We start from the raw sequence: 19452 nt of genomic DNA, 5'->3' as shown, positions 1-19452 counted from the left end.
GATTCAATTTTTTTTTCTTCTTCAATTTTTGTGAGCTAATCTCAGTGCAGTGCCTGAGCGTATGAAACATCAGCCTTACTTAGCAGGAAAAAAAAAAAAACCAACACCCAACCGGCCTTTTCTTCCTAAACAAGGCACGCTAAGAATAAACAGCATACCGCGGTGCCAGAGCACACTCCCCAAGAAATATAGCTGGGGACAAGATTCAAAAGAAAAATATGCGAGAGGCCTAAAAGGGTCTGTCATAAAAAAAATATAATTAATAGGTCTCTGAGCAAATGCAACGGCCAACAGGCAAATAACATAAACACTGCTGCAAAAGATCTACGTGCAGTTCTCCGCAAAGCAACAAAGCAATTCCTTATTGCGCAATCAATACAAAAGAGTTTGCAACTCAAAAAAAAAAAGAAACAGAAGACAAAAAACCCCAACCCTGCTCCTAAAGAAACAACGGAGTTACTCAACTTAAAACACAGATTCTCCTTTATTTCGTTTTGAACCAATAGAACTACAAGCCAATGACTCAAATGAAGGGGAAAAAAAATCCAAATCAACAGAACAAATATTAGCACTTACCAAAAATGCAGCAAACAGTTCCTCCCAGCAAGCTTCTGAATAACTCCCACCCAATATAAAGAAGCCAATCTTAGGAATGCACCATGCCGAACAGTCGAGGGAACAGTTTCTCCCATGACCTGGACCAAAAACCCAACCCCAAAATAGAGGCATCATCAAAAAGCATTGTGTTTCACACACAATTCCAGCAAAAGACATCACTTAAAACCAAAAAGCACCTGGTGGAGCCCAGCTGGGGGTGGTCCGTTGGCAGGACCGGGGCTGATGGGGGGGTGACCTGTGGTGGCCACCCATCTCCATTGCCACCTGCCCATGGGCGCAGCTTGGCCCGCCGCGGCCAGGACCTTGGTACCAGCAGAGGCCAGAAAAGATAGAATGTTTACTAACGAGATGGAGAAACGTTAAGAAAATCTAAATGCAAAGTAGGTGGCAACGTGGGACAGAGACCAGGAGTGACACCTCCCCAACCCGGGTGAGATATAACCAGAACATGGAGGGTTTAAGTCCCTTTTATTTGCTTTTCTGAGCCACGTGCGTGCTTTGGGGTAACACATTCCAGCTTTTTTTCCTACAGCTATGAAAGCTACCAGCCTACTGTTTATTTATTTTCCACAGCAGAAGCGGGGATCCCGTCTAAGCTTCTCTCGCTGCCCCGTGTCCAACGCACCGAGCACCCGAGAAGCCGTTTTTAGACAAACCAAAGCAAAACGCACCGGAGCCGCGGGGACAGGGACAGGGAGAGCGGGGACAGGGCAACGTATGTCCCTCAGAGACCGCGCCTTCAGGCCCCGGTACCCCGCACGGCGAAGCGTCCAGCTCCTGCAGCCTGCACCGGGCGTGCCCGGCCCCTACCGCCTGCACTGTGGGTGCCCAGCTCCTATAGCCCGCGCTGCATGCCCCCGCTGCCCCGCCGGTGCCCGCCGCACCTACAGACACAGTACCCTATGGCCTGCGCGCGCCCGCCCCCTATAGGCCGCCCTGCGCGCCCTCGCAGTGCGCGCGCACCCCCCGAGCAGACACCGCCCTGCGCATGCGCGCCCCCCCCTCAGCACGCACAGGCCTCCGGGACGGCAGGGGGCGCTGCGAGGCGGAAGCGCCCCGCCGTTTCCGCCCGTCGCGGCTGAGTCACTGGGCCGCGCCGCCGCCGCCGCCCGGAGCCGAGCTGCCCGGTCCCGTCCCGTCCCGCCGCCGCCATGCCGCTGGAGAACCTGGAGGAGGAGGGGCTGCCCAAGAACCCCGACCTCCGCATCGCCCAGCTCCGCTTCCTCCTCAGCCTCCGGCCCCGCGCGCCCGACCCCGCCGCGCGCGACGAGCTGATGGCGGCCGTGCGGCTCCACAGTGAGTGCGGCCTGGGCTGAGGGGAGCGGGGGGGAGCCTGTCCCTCCACGGGCTGCAGGGGGGCTCTTTCTGTCCTGTCTGTCCGTCTAGAGGCGTGCGTGAGTAGGCAGGGAGCCGGTCTGACTGTCTGTGTTTATTTGTCTCTGGCGTGGGTGAGTGTTTGTGCGGGTGTGTACACGTTTGCCAGCTGGAGGGCATCAAACTACCCCTGGGGCACGGCCAGTCCGAGAGCAACAGGGGGTCAGGTGGGAGAGGAAGGGGGTTGGACGCTATCAGCGTGGTGCCTTGTCCCCAGCTTTGCCCACTGGGGTCCACTGCACTCAGGGTGGGATAAACAGTGAGGAAAGTGAAGTGGGAGAGCTATAAAAAGAGCGGTGATGGAAAAGAGTCAGCAAAAAGATGTGTGGCAGGCAAGGCCTGCTGAAACACCAGCTCAGTCACGTCTGATTTAAAAGTACCTGATAGTAGAAAGGATGGAGTTGGCAGTGACAATCCGTGGTGTTGTCTTTCGGTGCTCTGCACTAGAAACAGGCACACACTTGTTGCAGCAATTAATAGCAGAAGTCTTCCTGCTTTTCTTTCAGATATGGCTCCATATTATGAAGCCCTCTGCAAGTCTCTGGAATGGCAGATAGACACGGATCTGTTGAACAAAATGAAGAAAGCTAATGAGGAAGAACTGAAACGTCTTGACAATGAGTTAGAAGATGCAGAAAAGATCTTGGGGGAGAGTGAAATCCGAGATGCAATGATGGCCAAAGCTGAGTACCTGTGCAGGATTGGGGACAAGGTTGGTTCATGGCAGAGGCTTTACAGACTCATTCAAAACACTGCATCGTAATCTTCTGAGCTAGGCAGGTTCCAGTGGAAGTTCACAGGGAGGAAGCTGGGTGACTTACAGTACATTTTCTCTTTGGCACAACTGAGACATAGACGGGAGATACGGGAGGGTGTTACTGAAATTTAAATTGTCTAGAATAAAAACAAGTGGCCCTTGAAAGAAAACATTTTTTCTTGAAAGGGGGAAGTTATTTTCCATTTGCAGATGCTATTTTTCACTTTCCATGTGTCTTTAGACTTTTGTAAGCTATTTACGTAGTGCGACTTAATTTCAAGTTACAGATCCTTAGATTTAAAAGATAGATAAGATTGGCTCTTTTAACTTAATTTAAACTTTGATTCTTTAAGATTATTCAGAATACATAACGTTGAAGTTCTATGGGAAACTAACAAAGTCACAATTATTGGCAGAAAAGAATGTGCGTACTTATGACAGACATTTTGTAAATATTCTAGGTGCTTTTAACATTCTTACAGTAGAAAATACTGTCTTGTTAGGAGGGAGCTTTGACTGCGTTCCGCAAGACTTACGACAAAACTGTGGCACTGGGACATCGTCTGGATATTGTGTTCTACCTTCTAAGGATTGGCTTGTTTTATATGGATAACGACCTCATCACACGGAACATTGAAAAGGCAAAAAGGTACTGCTTGGGTAGTTTGAGTGCACTAAAGCACTTTTGAGACAACTGTAACAAAATAAATAGAAGATAAATATCGTGCTGTGAAGAAATTATACTGTCTCACTGGTTACAAGATGGAATCACAGAGTGATGGGTGTACTAGAGAGTTTCCTATTCCTGGATTTTTTTATGAGGGGGAAGAGAAAAGAAAGGTTAATATTTTGTGCCAGTTATTTTCTAGCAGCTGACTTAATTTGTATTTGTATCCCACCCTCCACTCCCACTTATCTGTTCTGTAGCTGTTAGAAGACAAATAACTTCGGGTGTCATTAGATTGTACGATCAAGTGCAGTGCAGGACTGCGAGCTGAGTCCAGCTGCTGCCAGTGCCACCCAGCTGGTTCTGTGAACTGTCAGTGTTTCCTCTAGAAGCAAGAGCCCGGTGTCATCACGGTGTGCTTTGGTGCCGCTCTCCTTCCCTCATTTCCACTGCTAGCTTCAGTGTCTCTGTGCTGTCTGCATTTTGAACATGAGTCGCTCCTGTAGCAAGCTGCGGTTCCCAGTCTCTTTGCTGGTGCTATGAGTAACCAAGGCAGAGGGTCTTCCCAGTTATCATGTTCCTTGTGTTGCCGCCTTAGCAGATTTTGTCTCGGCCTCTGCTCCTGCTTATAGCCACATAAATTTTACGTTAATGTTATCCTTGAGAAGTGGCAACTTTTAATTTTTCTTTCTATGCTGCTAGTTGGATGGCTTTGATTTTAGCAGCATAGGCAGTTGAAATAAGCTGCCACAGCCAAGGTTGACAGTAATATTTACCTGCACATCTCAAAAGACCGTGGTCACAATTTTAGAGGCTGTAAACTTTTCCTTTCAGTTGAAGCCTGCCCTGTGCAAAAGCATCTGGCCTCTCCTGTTCCAAGGAAGCCCCAGGTGTACAAAGCCTGGACTGTTTCAACAAGCTGTAACATAAAACAAGTTATTCTTCTCTAATCACATGGTATCAGTTGATTTACTGTACTTGTTTCATGTAACTTATTACATAATACATTTACATAAGTAAATATTTCTTTTTGTTCTATTTTAAGTCTAATAGAAGAAGGAGGAGACTGGGACAGGAGAAATCGTCTCAAAGTGTACCAGGGCCTTTACTGTGTAGCTATTCGAGATTTCAAACAAGCAGCGGAGCTCTTTCTTGATACAGTTTCAACATTTACATCCTATGAACTTATGGATTACAAAACATTTGTAACGTACACGGTCTATGTCAGCATGATTGCATTAGACAGGCCTGACCTCAGGGAAAAGGTAAGGAAAGCAGATGAAAACACCAGTTCAAACAGACACAGCCTTTCTTTAACTTGTTTATCTCCATGCTGAAAATGATGGTATTTAAACATGGTTCTTTGCTTTCAGGTTATCAAAGGAGCAGAGATTCTGGAAGTGTTACACAGTTTGCCAGCTGTACGACAGTATCTCTTTTCTCTGTACGAATGCCGTTACGCAGCCTTTTTCCAGTCACTAGGTAAAGCTGTGTTCTTTCCTACAACGCTGTTTCAGGTCGTTCAGTTATTTGTTTCAGATCATACACAACTTTTGTGGAGTAGCTACAGTCTAGAACTAGAGCTACTTCATGCAGAAAAAGAAGAGAGGTGTGGGGGTTTTATTGACCAGTGACCTAAAATTTGTTGCGGTTTGATTTCTAAAACAAACAAATGAACCTTCATTGCATACAATAAGCTTTATGAATGCTCCTGCCTGATTAGGTAGAAAAGCATTTTGAAAATGGCTATGGAACACCGTCTTACTTGGAGAGCTGGGTCAGATGGGAAAGCTTTGAAAGGTTTTATCTTTGAAAGAAGCGATAGGACTTGTAGTCTAAAGGCCCTGAAATCTCAACCTGTGAAAGAAATTACATAGAAAGTTTTCATTGTTGTTACCATTGGCTTTCTGGTCTGGTTTCTGGGTGAAAGGGTGACAACTGAAGAAAAACTTCTCAGAAAACTCCCATTCTTGCCAGTATTCAGACTGCTTGTTTTCCTTCAGTGAGATTTAGAATACAAGAAAATAAGGTATTTAGGAAAAAAAAAAAAAAAACCACAACACAAGCCCCACTTCATTTTGTAGAAGTCTAGGCTTGATGAGATTAAAAGCTAAAGGCAGCATTTTTCTATTGTTGGTCTTATCACTAGCTGAGAACTGAAACTGTCAGGAGAAAGTTACTTCAGAGCCTGGAAATCCTTGTAACTAATGTGAGAGCTAGTACCAGAAAGTTAATCTTATTTCTTTACAACTTCGGATAATGATGTTTCTTCAAGTAGTTACATACCAAGTACTGTTTGTTTCCCAGCACTGCGATGCTCCTGTGTGACTGCAGACCCCAGCACGCACCTTTTATGAGGTTGTCCCCTGCAGCGGGGGCACGACTTGCTCACACCCTGGCGGAGGGATTCTCTGCTGACAAACAGGGTCTCATTAGCTTTGCCGCGGTGTTGGTTGCCTGTTAGTACTGCTTCTGGTTCCAGAACTGATACAGACTATATGAGTTTACTTCTCTATAGTAGAATACCTTTCCTGTCCTGAAGTATGCAAGAATACGATATAATTATGTTCACACTGATTACTTATTAACTGGTGTTACGTGTTTTATGTACACAACTGATATTTTACATTTCCTAGAGATTACTGACTCTCTCTTTTTTTTTTTTTTTTTTTCTTTTCAGCTATTGTAGAGCAAGAGATGAAAAAAGACTGGCTGTTTGCACCCCACTATCGATACTATGTACGGGAAATGAGAATTCACGCATATAGCCAGCTCCTAGAGTCTTACCGGTCATTGACATTAGGATACATGGCAGAGGCATTTGGAGTCAGTGTAGAATTCATAGATCAGTAAGTTATTCAGCTTTTTAAGTTCATAAAGCTCTCACTTTACACCTTAATTATTTATAATGATCCCACTACGAACAAAAATCTCTATTCTACTTTGATTCTAAACATACCTAAATTTAAGTGAACCTTACAGAATCATAGAATTGTCTAGGTTGGAAAGGACTTTTCAAAGAAAATTATTTGATTGCAATCTCTCATGATGACTTTTCCAGTGTTTCTTTGACTCTAAATGCCATATGAGAAACTAGTCTTTCATTAATAATTAAGAAAAGCAGCATATTTAGAGCTACTAGAGAGTAGGGATGTATTAAGAGACTTTTCTAATGAATTGACTGGCATTAAGATCTATACATCAGGATAAATTCCGTATAGGAACACTACATGACAGCTGCCTTTGAATTTGAAGAGTAGTTGATGCTAAGCCAAGTGATAAATTTCACTAACTCAAGTGATTCTTTGGCCTGAGAAGAAAATACTAAGACATTTTGTATTCAGATCACTTGAATGATTCTTCTTGTGTGTAACATCCAAGCTTTAATAAGACAAGGATGCATAGGAAAGATAACTTATGAAAATATATAGGCTGTTGTTTCAGAAATATAGCGTGGTGATGATGTTATTTTGTAGTAGCAGGTTCAGTACTGAGTCTACAAGTTCTTGGTGAAACATGATTTAACCAGCTGCCTTTTTTTTTTTTTTTTCCTTAGGGAGCTTTCAAGATTTATCGCAGCTGGGCGATTACACTGCAAAATAGACAAAGTAAATGAGATTGTAGAAACTAACAGGTAAGCTCGCAATTCCTAGAAATCGTTTTTGACAACCTAGTTGAATTCTATACATTTTGATCACACTTATTACAGAAGTGTAAGTACCTCAGTGTAAAACGTGTTCTCACTTCTAAATCTGTTTTTTTTTCCCCCCCACAATTCCTAGGCCTGATAGCAAGAATTGGCAGTACCAAGAAACCATCAAGAAAGGAGATTTGCTGCTAAACAGAGTTCAGAAACTTTCCAGAGTAATTAATATGTAATTTTTTTAATGCAAGGGAATGCAAAATTTAGATGTTTAAAACATTTTGGAAGTAACCTATAAATATATTGTATAACTTGGTATACTGTAGGTAAAAAAAAAATACTAGCAAGAGAGGTAGTGTTTTTGCTTTCCACTTCATTATGTAAACAATGTTCTCTTTTGGTGAATGGATCCCAGTTCATTTATTAAATGTATGATACAGTTGGTGATCTCTTGTAATATACTTTGTTCCTTTACTTGACTGTGTGCAGTATTTAATAGCAAAGCGGGGTCAAGAACAGAGAGAACTAATGGCAATTCTGTGCTTGTTTTTTTAAGACTTCTGTTTTCGCCTTTGATTCAAATACAATCAGTTGCATAATAGTAAAGTAGCCAAAAGTTTTAGTTTGTGCACTGTCCAGGCAGAACAACCTCTTGTTATGGGAGGATTACAGCTGAAGGGAGAAGCAATAAGGATACAAATGGCTGTGGTGAAGCAATAATACAACCACAAAAACTCTAAGGACTGTAACTTTGAGAACATCTTTAACTGAAGCAGCCTCTCCCTTAAACCAACATTTCTTCTAGCTGTTGAAAAGACAGTCAGCACATTAGCAAAGCATTACCTTTGAAATTACTTCCTCTGTTAGATTTGCAGATGTCAAAATGACGGTAGGAACAGTGGAAGATACTATTGCAGTTGGACACAACTGATCAAATACTGGCGGGGGTTACGTTTCTTCCTTCACAGTGTCTGAGGAATAAATGTTTCAAGTGGGCTGCTGCCATACTGATGACACATGGTTTCTGGCCGCAGCGGAGCCTGGCAGCAGCTGTTTACGCGCTGGCTTGGCTTGGCTTGAGGTTTCTTTTTTCCTCCCAAAGAGAGTCTGTGACTTAGTTCTGTTCGCTGTTTGATGCCACTGCACTTAGCAACAGAATCCATTTACTGTCTGTGCTCATTGCGACTTTAATGCTCGAAGTAACACCAGCAGGTAGATACACCCACTGAATGGTCCCGATGTTTGGAAGCTACTGTGCAACAGCCAGGACAGCCTGGAATTTCACCTGCCCCCTCCTCTTACTGCCACATCACGGAGGATCTCCCCTCTTTGAATTGCTGCCACCTGCCCCAGGTTAGACTCCTCAGCCACAACCTTGAGGGTCCATTAATTTTCTTCTCTGTTGAACTGTTCTGAAACCCAAAATATGACTTTTGACTACTTAGTAGAAGCTGGTTTGGTTTTGCGTTGGTTCCCCCCGCCCAAGAAGTAGCTATTTAGCTAGAGTTTAAAGATTTACATTTTGGACAGTACAAACTAGAAGAAAATTCTGATCTTTGCTTTCTTTAGAACAGTGAGAGTAATAAAAGAACGCCCTAGCTCATTTACCATGTGGTCAGATAACCATTTTATATTTTGTGTGTTCACACACATATCACTTCTTATAAAGTTCTAATTCATTTAGGCCAGTATTCAAATTTTTCAGAGCTGCAATAATCTCTCTCAGGTTTTCTAGGTCTCTTCCATAGCAGATAAAATACAGCTAGCTGGGAAGACTTTAGTTCTGCCTGCCTTTTGGTAACGCATTTTCCACCTTCCATACATGCAAACGTTAAGCGTATCAGAAGACCGTACTGCAATGGCGTGAGCCACAGGCATCACTGAATTGAGGGATTTCATTTCTGGTACACAGATGAATTTTCCTTTCCAACATATTTGTACCTGAACTGGCCTTAATTTACTGTATCAAAGCTTCACAAAATAAATCTCAGGATTTCCATTCAACTTCTGTATTACCATATATATTTTTAACTGTAAGTTGAAGGGAATAGAAACTTCCTCAAGAAAACCAGACTAAAACGGAGGCTTCATTCACTCAAGAGAAATCTTGCTGCTCTTTTAGCGTAGGTAAGAACAACAGGAAAAAAAAAAATGGAAATATCTACTTGGTGAGAAAAATGTTACTAAAGATTTTTAGAGTACTGCAAAGATATTTGCAGAGCTTTCATTTTTTATTTTATTCTAACCATCACTATCATCCTGGGGGAGCCAAGCATCTAAAAACTGGGTGTTCTCTGCTCAGGCTGGTGAAAAACCAGAACATTCAAAACATAAGTGCACATATCCTGCCAGAGCAAAGGCAGAATTCATTTTCAGTGTGCCACCAATAAATTAAACCTAGTAGGAATCTTTGTCAAGATGTCAGCATCATCTAGAAAAAAATGTTAATTGCAGTAGAGACAGTTTTTAAAGACCTCCTTTAAAGATCCCGACTTGCCTTGCCTATTTCCTGATCTCGGCCTGTGTCCTGCGAAGGAGGATCCTGCAGAACTTCTTGACAAAGCCTTTGGGGCCAGGCAAGAAAGTTGCAACAATTTTTTTACCTGAACAATTTTAATGCTTTCAGCAGCGGTTCAGCCTCTCAAGCCATGCCAGATAGCGGTGGGATAAGTCTCTGGACAGTTGTAGGGAAAGGCAACAACCTCCTGACGTCCACAGCTGGGCGCACACAGCCACGGCAGCTAGCTATTCTCTCCTGAGAAAAGAAAAAGCGATCCGGCACACAGCCTTTTCCAAAGAGCAAGGATGCCATGGGGGGGGCAGGTCTCAAGCTAACCAATGCCATAATTTTTTCTATGCTGTCATTTTTAATGGCCTACTTCAATTTCCACGTCGAATCAGAAGCAATAGGAGTTCCGCTTCCTTTAAACCCTGAAGCGACTGCAAGTTACCTTTCGCTGTCCTGTGATCTTGTTAGTTTTACCTTTGGTTTATTTCGGCTCACGATTTCCGTTTATTTAACTGCGATTGCGAGTGGCACCGCAGACGCACCCGGTCGTGCCTCAGCCTTGACACCTCTCCACGGATTTATAGTCCACATGCCAAAGTTGTACATTCTCTCTCGTAATTTAAGCCCGTGCAGTTCCTTGAACTAATGCCATTCTCCAATTTCGCTTTGGAAGGCTGACTTCATGCTGGCACCAAGGTAGCCAGAATCCAGCAGGGATTTCAAGCTTACAGCCACACCAGAGGGACAATTTCCACCGGCTCTGCAACACACGCGCTGCCCTGAAGCGGTGGGAGCACAGGGGGAAGGACAGGAGACGGAGCATCGTAGGGTCTGGCACTAAAGTTCTGCTCCAAAATGGTTGAGATCTAGTTTGTGCACAAACCAAAGGCTCCATTTCTTCTCTCGCTGAAGGCTGGGCTCCAGAGTTTAAAGTCCAGCCTTGCAGAGAAGAGACAAGGCACTTGGTTTTGGAAAAATAAGTCACCTGCTCTGGATGGGAAGGGACACGGATGGAGGGAGCTCAGCTGTAAAAGTGGAGGACAAAGGAAACTTCCAGCACCGTGTTGGCGAGCAGCTAAGCCCAGCAGCGACGCGCTGTCCCGGCGGATGCTGAAGGAAGCTTTTGTACCGATTTAGACGTCACCTGCAGTCATTCCCTGCGGGCTGGGACAAGGCTTTTTGCCTGACCGCATCTCTCAGGCCAGTTTTCATCCTTTGCAATGGAGTTTGACTCCAGGTTAGTTTGAACAACTTCACCCAAGGTTTTTGAGATTCCCCTGAAGTTTGGTGGGCCAGAAAAACCCAAACCAACACAAGCATATGCTGCTTTTCCACGACAAAGCTCCCACGCTGCTCGTTAGGAACAAATCCAGCAGCTAATGCAGTTCCCAGCCAAAGCGCTGCGAAAAGCATTCAGTCAAATTAAGAGTCCCACAAGCCACGTGTGTTTGATTATTTGTTGCAGCAGAATGCGATAATAATGAACCAACAGGAATTTGCATTTAAATAAAGCCAATTGCGAGCCCTTGTATCGGTTGTTTCGGTAGCTGGCAGAAGCGAGCGTGGTACAAAGGCTCGGAGCGTCGGGGCTGTTCGCGGGGGCGGGGGGCATGAGGCCGGCTCCATTCCCTGCCTGCAGCGCTGCGGGTGCAGGACTGGGATTGAGGAGTTTTCCCACCCAAGGTGGTTGCAACCTTTGAGCCCAACACATCTCCAGCAGGAGAAGCCTGACGCCTCTGGGCTCAGAGGACACGTCACCAGCTTCCATTTGAAATCACAGAAGTGTCCAGGTTGGAAGGGACGTTTCAGTTCACCAAGTCCAACCATCAACCCAACACTGACAAAACCCATCACTAAACCATGACCCCCAGCACCACGTCTACCCATCTTTTAAATACCTCCAGGGATGGTGATTCCACCACTTCCCTGGGCAGCCTGTTCCAATGCTCAATAACCCTTTCAGTGTAAAAATTTTTCCTAATATCCAATCTAAACCTCCCCTGGCGCAAATTGAGGCCGTTTCCTCTTGTCCTATCTAATGCAAAGGGCATCGACAACACACGCACGTGCAGAAAAGCGCAGGCACAGAGAACCTCCGACACCCGGGTCTGCATTGCCGGCACTATCAGGCTCAGGCTCCTTCATCACCAAGCAACTCTTCCTGGAGATCAACTGGAGTATTTTCCTATGAGATAATCGGTGATGGGAGAGAAACTGCTTTCTACCCACTTCAGGGAAGTCTGTGTCCATGGGGTTCTACTCCAGCACCTGGCCGGACAGGTGACATGTCCCTTTTCCATGACAAACCCCTTTGAACTGATCGAGTCGTTGGGAGAAGCAATAACCCACAGAGCAGCTCTGCTCTGCCCCAGGGCAGGCTCCGGGCTCCGTACCGGTGTCTATCCCCGCAAAGGACGGGGAGAGCGGGGACACCCCAAACCTGCAGAGCTCCGAGACGCCTCAAAGAGCTCAGGGTTCTACGGGATAAACGCAACTTCCCCCCCCCCCCTCTTTCTTCACCTTCCCAGTTTTAGAGGCTACAGAACCCTTTAAAAGCAGAGTTAAACCTTCAGCATTGAAGCAGAGACGGCTCAGAGTCACGGACGTGCCCAACTGATGGCGAGCGGAGAGCTCGGCTCCGCTCCACCAGCTCCCGTCTCCGGCGCCCGCAGCTCACAGGGTGGAGCAGACATCAGGAATCGCTACTGGAAAAGAAGAGGTATTCGCAGGAAGGTGAGACAAGAAAATAAATAAAAATCTTCGATACTAAGTGTAGAAATACGATAAGGACTTGTAAAAAGGCAAAGCAGAAGCTGCTTGCTGCCCGACCCTCCCCATTTGCGTCTTGTAGCATTTATTCCAAATACTAAAGAAAACTTTTTTTCTTGCTGCTATAAGAGAGAGAGAGAATAAAGGAAGCATTGCCATGGATGGAACTATGAATTCCTACCCCACGAACAGGAATTTTACCAGCTCCTCAGAAGGCATCCACCGCACGCGAGTCCCATGCAGAAAAAAGCCCGCAGGAGTATTTCAACCTGCTGAATTCACACCCTGGGTCTTTACACTGTGAAAACATGGAAGATGCTTTTTTTTTTAAGGAAAAAAAAAAACAAAAAAAAAAAAAAAGGAAAAATGATCATGCAACATACCAAATTTGGGGTTGTAAGAGCTGCTTCTCATTAGTCTATTTAGAAAACAATAAAGCATGAACTTTAAATAACAAACCGTCCTTGGCACGGGATAACCACCGCGGGGTCGATGCAGGCACCGCTCAAAACCAGGTCCCAGCCCCGCGGTAGGTGCAGCCGCGACGCCGACGTGCAGCGACAGAATTTGACCAGGTCCAATTCTCTGAAATTATTTCACATAGGCACCGATACAGATAACGTTTTCCTTTAATGGTGAATGATTTTATAATGAAGCAGAAACATATAATGTATTCCATGCAACCAACCTCATTTATTGAAAAGTCCTAATTTTATTGCCTTGTTTAGTAACATGTTTGTTCAACAAACTAATCTTTTTCATGAAGCAAAGCACAACTTTTTCTTATAAATAGTATAAATTATTTTATTTACAGAAACTTGTTACAAAACAAATAGACTATATATTTATTTTTTTCTTTTAAATATCCAAAGTAATTTTTTCTATCCCATGACATTTGTTCATGTACTATACAGCAGCCAACACAGAGTTCAGCTGATCAGATGCTCTTGATTATGTATACAAATTATCAAACTATTCACACATTTTACACAGGAGATTGCTTTTAGAACCAGGCTCAACACCGAGCAAGATGCTTCCGAGGCCTACATTCACATTGACATTATGTAGTGCTCATTTTCAAATTGCCCTTAAAACGTAAAATATCTTGCACAAAAGGTAAAAATGATTATTTTCTGCTGAGCAGTGAAACATTTAAGAATCTTTCCAAGCCCAATTCCCTCCTCCGGGACAGAACGAGTGAAAGACGAGAGAGAGATTCCTTGGCAAGAGAACTCTTACAGGAAGACAACTGCCTTAGAAATGCCATGTGGAAATCACATCTTTATTTTCTAATGGTTTTAAGAGGTACTTACTCGGGTTTTTTTGTTTGTTTGTTTTTTCCTGGAATACCGACTATTTCGAACGTTTTCTAAATTATTTCATGTATGAATTAATACCCCTCCCTTCCCAAAATGAGGCAGTTCAATAAACTGCTGGTTAAAACCATATTTCGGCGTTGTATTAAATATGAGTTATCGATGGGATCGTTCCAACACAAGGTACTCTAATTAAAAGATTTTACAAAAGCTACCAGCATCATTCGCTTTCGTTTGTCAACCCATCTCATTAATTTCAGACTATATATATATATATGTATGTGTATATACATGTACACGCACACATATGTATATACGCGCACACATATATTATATATCGGTGGAAAAAGCAAGCTCCAAAATTTCAACTGAACATTCAAGTCTTTTAAGGAGAAGCTGTCTAAACAGTCCAAGCTTAAAACTAGTTATATCAGGCACTTTCAGTTTTTCCGTTAGTTTTTAAACCACATGAGACCCACACGAATGCGCACGCACACGCACACAAACACTAGGGGGAAAAAAAAAAAAAAAGAGAGAGAGAGAGAGAGAGAGAGAGAAGCAGTGTGTCACTTAACTAAATGTAGTCCTCTGGGAATCAGGCAAGTGGATAAGCGATGCCGGATGGACCAGTTCGGCTCCGGTCCCACGCTCGGGTTCCGGCGGCAGAAGGAGAAGCAGAACCCGAGCGCGGGACCCGGGCGCCGCTTCGCGCGTCTCCACTCCCCCAAGACGTGAAAAGGGACACAAGCTTTCACAAAACGGAGGCATCCCTTAAAAGTCGCAAAGTAGGCATGTTAGCTATTGGCTTGGCAGTGAACCACTTCAAATTATAAAAAGGTATTTGCTTTTTTTTTTTTCCTGCTTTTTTTTTTTTAATTAATTAATAAATAAATACTAGATGATCTCAATTGTACCAAAACTGGATATAAGAAAAAAAGACCTGTGCAAAAATACATATTTAAATATGTACAATCAATTAACAAAATATGTCTTCTGAAATAGGGATACTTCAATATTTATAATAGAACAAGAAATTCCAAAATAAAGATACAAAAGTATGCTTTTTTTTTTCTTGTATAATTCTTTGTTCATCATTGCAGCAATTTTTTAGGTTAAGAAAACTGCAGGAGTCATAACGAGAAGTTGGAAAGACTATAAAAACTGTATCTCTTAAATTAATACCAAAATCTGTCTAGAAACAACCCAGCCACTGCAAATTCAATTTTGCAAGGAAAATTAATTTTAAGCTTCCTTAATTATTTACAGTAAGAACTATGTGACAATAAAAGCTTCAGGAACAACGTTCTGCTTATAACCAAGATCTAAAACATAACAACATCGAAGCAGGTCTATGCTCAAGGGCAGACGGGATTTCGGATGTTCTACCTCTCGGCTCCCAATGGCTTAAACCCGCAGGACACAGGTGACGGCAGACGCTGGCTCCGTACGAGCAGCCAGCAGGAATTACACTTTTTAACGCGTCTGCACGCTATCGAAGGAGCACGAATTTGCCATTTATGCTTTCAGATCAACAGAACCTTAAAAAAAAAAAAAAAAAGGAAAAAAGGAGAGTTTGATCACAAACTCGCTAGCGTTCAATCTCGCCAAATTTGTGTTTCCTTTACCTTTGTGTCTATCAAGAGTCAAATTGCACTTGTGAGTGACGCTATCCTGACGTGGAAGCTCTGCCCCAGGGGCTTCATCAGAGCCTGGATTTCACTCCGAACATGCAGGATTTAATACTCTTTGATTTCTCTTTGTGGCATATCACTTTGGTTCCTTTAACGCTAAACCAATCGCAGTTCTAACAATCCTTTCAACAGGGCATCTTATTAAACACGAATCCTTTTGTTCCTGGAAAGTCGTCTATTTATTATTTGTTTTTGTTTTGTGTTTTGTTGGGTTTTTTTTGTTTTGTTTTTTTTTTTTAAAGTTTGCATAATAAGCGTCTGTAGTACGTTGCTTTCTCAATGGGATCTTTTGTATGGATTCAAAGCTAAAGTGTCTGCATAGAGGCTTCTTGTTGTGTTGCTGCGTAAGAAGGGTTTCGTAGCAAGTTCAGGTTAAACTGAAAGCATCGTCAGGTAAACAACTAAAGCAACTGCTACTCAGAGTGGCTTTGGATTCCCTGATGTACGACTTGCCACCAGAACTGGGGAGAAGGCTGGGCTCCACGAACAACTGGGCAGGCTCAGATTGTCTCTTCTCAGCAATAGCTGGTGCCCCTTTAAGGCAGAGGAAAAAAAAAAAATAATAAAATAATATCTTCTTGGTTAGGAATTTGTTTTTCCTTTGCTTTGCCCCTTAATAAAAGTTTAGTCAGTTTTGAGACTTCACCTGATGTTTAAAAACTTAACAAAAACATCCAGACGGATCAGATCACAATACGGTAAGCCCTTTAGCAGAATTCACTTTTGAGGTGTTTTGAAGCAAGACAAAATAGTTCATAAAAATTGACTGGACTATATAAAACTGTGTAAAGCCCCCTTTATTGGTAAAGGCTGGGTAGGTGTGGGATGACTGATGCATAAATCCGCGCTTTGCGGTGAACTCGGCTGTCAAATTGGCCTTTATTCCAGAATTTTTGGGGAAAAAAAAAATAATAATAAAAATCTTACTGAGCGGTTGAAAGCATAACTTGTTAAGGATTTAGTTATACAAACAAGGCATAAAGTAATTGACTTTTATATTTTTTAGAAAATACTTAAATACTTTAAATACTTAGTTTTAAAAGGGCTTTTTTTTTTTTTTTTTTTTTTTTTTTTTTACAGGCTGGAAGACAAATCCAGCCTAATTTAACCAATAAAATTGTTTATTTTTTTTAAAATAACAAAGGCCTACGGTATACAGTATAGGTCAATAAATACGTTCTTTGGGCATATAGTTTTAGAGGTTATTTTGCCTTTGTCCGTTTGATGGTTTTGGATATTTTTAAAAAACAAAATTTACTTTTATTTTCTTCTGCAATCAAATCTCATTCAAAAGAATAGAAAACAGGTTTTGTATCATGCAAGTACGACATTTTTATACTTGTTTTCTGAGCGATGGCCTCAAACAAGTTTTTCTGGGTTTTGTTGAGTTTGTTTCGTGGTTGTTTTGTTGGTTTTTTTTTTAAACTCCTGATAGCTTCTTATCCCAAATTACTTGCAAAAGGCTGGGCAAAACACAGACTATTTTTTGAATTGTGCTATTTTTCTATTCCATTAAAGGAACATTGCTATAAAAACACTAAAGCCATATTTCCCTTCTTGAGGGCTTCTTTCCATTGTGCCTCACACGTTTTTCCCCCCTTGTCGCGGGGTCCTCTCCGTTGAGGGTGTCTCTCTGGTTAGCTATCACCTACAAAAGACACCGTCAGTATAAAAATAAGTCCACAGTAATGTTTATTTCCCCCCAGAAAACATTCGTTTGCCCAACCAATCTATTGTCAAATAGTGGCAAGATGATGTACTCCTGTAAGGAAAATCTCACAGGTTTGTAGCAAACAGTCCAGACCACCCTTAACACTGATAAGAGCAATTACGTGGCTGAACTTCATCCAGTGTCCGTTTCTAGTATATTCGCTGCTACAGACATGGCTTCAGGGAAATTCCTTGTTTAAGTGACAGTCCAGTAGATTTCCACACCTGAGGACCATGGGAAGTTGGGAAAACTCAAGGCATCTTGGAGTCCAGAAATCCAGATGGAGGTTTTGCTTGTAGTGAAAATTGTCCAGTTGGTTTCTCACCGCGGTGCGCTCAGCTATCAGGGACGTGCCTTCGGCTTTTGGGCAAGCAAAAGAGAGAGAAGGATGAGTGAGCCAGGCTGATAGCGCAGGTGCCCTTAAAAGTCATTTTCTGGATAACCAGAGCATATTTTGGGGAGAATCAGCAGACAATGGAACACCACTAACATGCGGTGGGGCTTCCCCGAGACTTGACAATTCTCAAGCTAAAGCTCCTTAAAGTTATAATGGTTTCAGACATGATTTCCTTCCTTAATTCACTCTAATTATATTTCTCCTGTATTTATACTGCAGTTCCATCTTCTATACTCTCCTCGAGTTGTATCAAATTATTTTTACCCCTCCGAGTGATCCGCCAAGTCAATTTGAATACTGTTATTAAGAATTCTGAGCTACCGGTTTCTAAATTACCTCTCATCCTAACTTATCAAGAACTTTCTCTCCCAATATACAACTTTTCCAGTGTGACTTATTTCAAAAAACAAAACCCCAAACTAATTTTTAAAATGGGATCTCGCATAGTCACGAGATCTGCTTCCTCTATAGTACATCTGCTTGCTTTACTGACTAAAAAGGTTTCTATCTTATTTATAACATTTAATCTTGTTATTACTAAGAAGTTAGCCAATGACACCTTGGGATAATAGGCTTATTTTATCACAGTATCACAGTTCTGTTATCAGCACCGCTACGTTCCACTTTGTAGACTGTTTATTACTGACACAGAAACAAGAAGTCAGGCTGAGACATGCAGCTCAGTTCCCTGGCTGGCTGGCAAGATTTATTTTTGAATTTTTTTTTTTTTTTTTTTTTTAAAATGTGAGGACTGAATTTCATCCGAGAGCAATTCACAGGCAACATCTAAGGTACTTGGAACGTTGTATTTAAGGTTACTTTATAAAAAAGGCTACACTTTATAAGAGTACTTATAAAAATCTTGTGTAAATGTACTATAAAAACACTCAAAATGCGTAGTGGACAAATAAGAGAACTATCTTTTACTTGAACAGGATCCGGAATTGGCTAGCTAATAATTAAGGGAACACATGTAAATAAGCATGCGAAGAGGCACGATCATATTGGCTTAGGTTGAGACAAAATTTCATACCTGATGAAAAAGAGAATTGTTCATCAGTCCTTGCGTCCCTGGGATTGCACCAGTGTGTTTTGCATGAACATTGTTCACCGATGTCAATTTGGCAACTTTGTTTGATTTGCTGCTGCTGCTGCTGCTGTTTATGCTGCTTGAACCAGGTGAGCACTTTCTTTTCTTTCCTATTAATTTGTCAAGGGAAGTATGCGAATGTGAGAAACTGCTGTGTGAGTTTACAGTCAGCTCGCTGGACTGATGAACAAACGGCCCCAAGGAGAGCGTGGAGTCGCTGCTGTTCATCATCACACTCATCCTCTTTATGGATTCTGCAGGGCTTCCAGTCGGAGGACCCCTCCCTGATTGGTCGTGTTTGAGGCTAACGGAGTTAGCTTTGCTAGTCATACAGTTGAGGCCAATGCTGTGGGACGAAGCCGTCACCGAGGGATGATAGGAGGTCCCCGAGTTTCCAGAGTTAACCACACAGTTTTTTCTAAAGGACTCTGTGGAATGAGAAGGTGCTAGCAGTGCGGAACTGTTTTTACGCTTCTTTCCTGAGCCGCCGCTGCTACTGACGCTGCCGGTACTGTTACAGGTGCCACTGCCAGCAGAAGATTCCTTAGGTTTAAAAGATTTGCTGGATTTCATTTTCTGAGGTTTGCTGGGCATAGGTGAAGGTACAGAGGAAAGCACTGTAGGTGTTGAAGGGGACGAAGACACTTGTCTTGATTGCATACTGCAGACAGGATCCACTGCACCCAAAGTAGCAGGATTGGCATTTAGTGTCGTTCCATGTGATGGTACCGATTTATTATTCAGAGACACACAGGAAGGAGATACCAACGCTGGCGAGGACATAACCGTGGTGGGTAAGAGGAAACCTGCCGCGCTGACACCGTACTGTGAAGCAGGCATCGAGTTTGTCCGATGTGGTGCACGAACTGCTGCTGTGTTGCTAGATGCTGGGGGAATTTTCCTGCAGGTG

At 42.9% G+C, this 19452-nt stretch overlaps 2 protein-coding genes and 1 long non-coding RNA gene across 13 annotated transcripts in view; 1 reads left to right on the top strand and 2 right to left on the bottom strand.

Moving 5' to 3' along the window:
- Positions 1 to 1626: 1626 nt before the first annotated feature.
- On the top strand, positions 1627 to 7516 carry PSMD6 (proteasome 26S subunit, non-ATPase 6). Its single transcript, XM_074603109.1, has 8 exons — positions 1627 to 1914; positions 2499 to 2704; positions 3253 to 3398; positions 4462 to 4681; positions 4790 to 4898; positions 6097 to 6265; positions 6973 to 7050; positions 7199 to 7516. The coding sequence occupies exons 1-8, from the start codon at positions 1770 to 1772 to the stop codon at positions 7293 to 7295; spliced, it is 1170 nt and encodes a 389-aa protein (XP_074459210.1). The 5' UTR covers positions 1627 to 1769; the 3' UTR covers positions 7296 to 7516.
- Positions 7517 to 9686: 2170 nt separating this feature from the next.
- On the bottom strand, positions 9687 to 12865 carry LOC141749521 (uncharacterized). The gene is made up of 3 exons (XR_012589387.1): positions 12539 to 12865; positions 12136 to 12273; positions 9687 to 9814 (listed from the first exon to the last, which is right to left on the bottom strand). It is a non-coding gene; the product is annotated as an uncharacterized LOC141749521 (long non-coding RNA).
- Positions 12866 to 13010: 145 nt separating this feature from the next.
- The window catches only part of ATXN7 (ataxin 7), an 89402-nt gene continuing 82960 nt past the window's right edge, over positions 13011 to 19452 (bottom strand). For 7 of the 11 annotated variants that reach the window (XM_074603104.1, XM_074603103.1, XM_074603105.1 and 4 more), the window contains 2 exons: positions 18486 to 19443; positions 13011 to 17415 (listed from right to left, as the gene is read on the bottom strand). In XM_074603104.1, the coding sequence (XP_074459205.1) occupies positions 17398 to 17415; positions 18486 to 19443 (976 nt within the window). In that variant the 3' untranslated portion in view covers positions 13011 to 17397. The remainder of the gene's footprint in view (positions 17416 to 18485; positions 19444 to 19452) is intronic. The other 4 variants (XR_012589383.1, XR_012589384.1, XR_012589385.1 and 1 more) reach the window with 4 other exon arrangements.

Source organism: Larus michahellis, chromosome 10 (genome assembly GCF_964199755.1).
Source record: "Larus michahellis chromosome 10, bLarMic1.1, whole genome shotgun sequence".
In the NCBI taxonomy this organism is placed as follows: Eukaryota; Metazoa; Chordata; class Aves; order Charadriiformes; family Laridae; genus Larus; species Larus michahellis.
The sequence above is the reverse complement of the archived record's forward strand: the minus strand, read 5'-3'. Positions and strand labels throughout refer to the sequence as shown.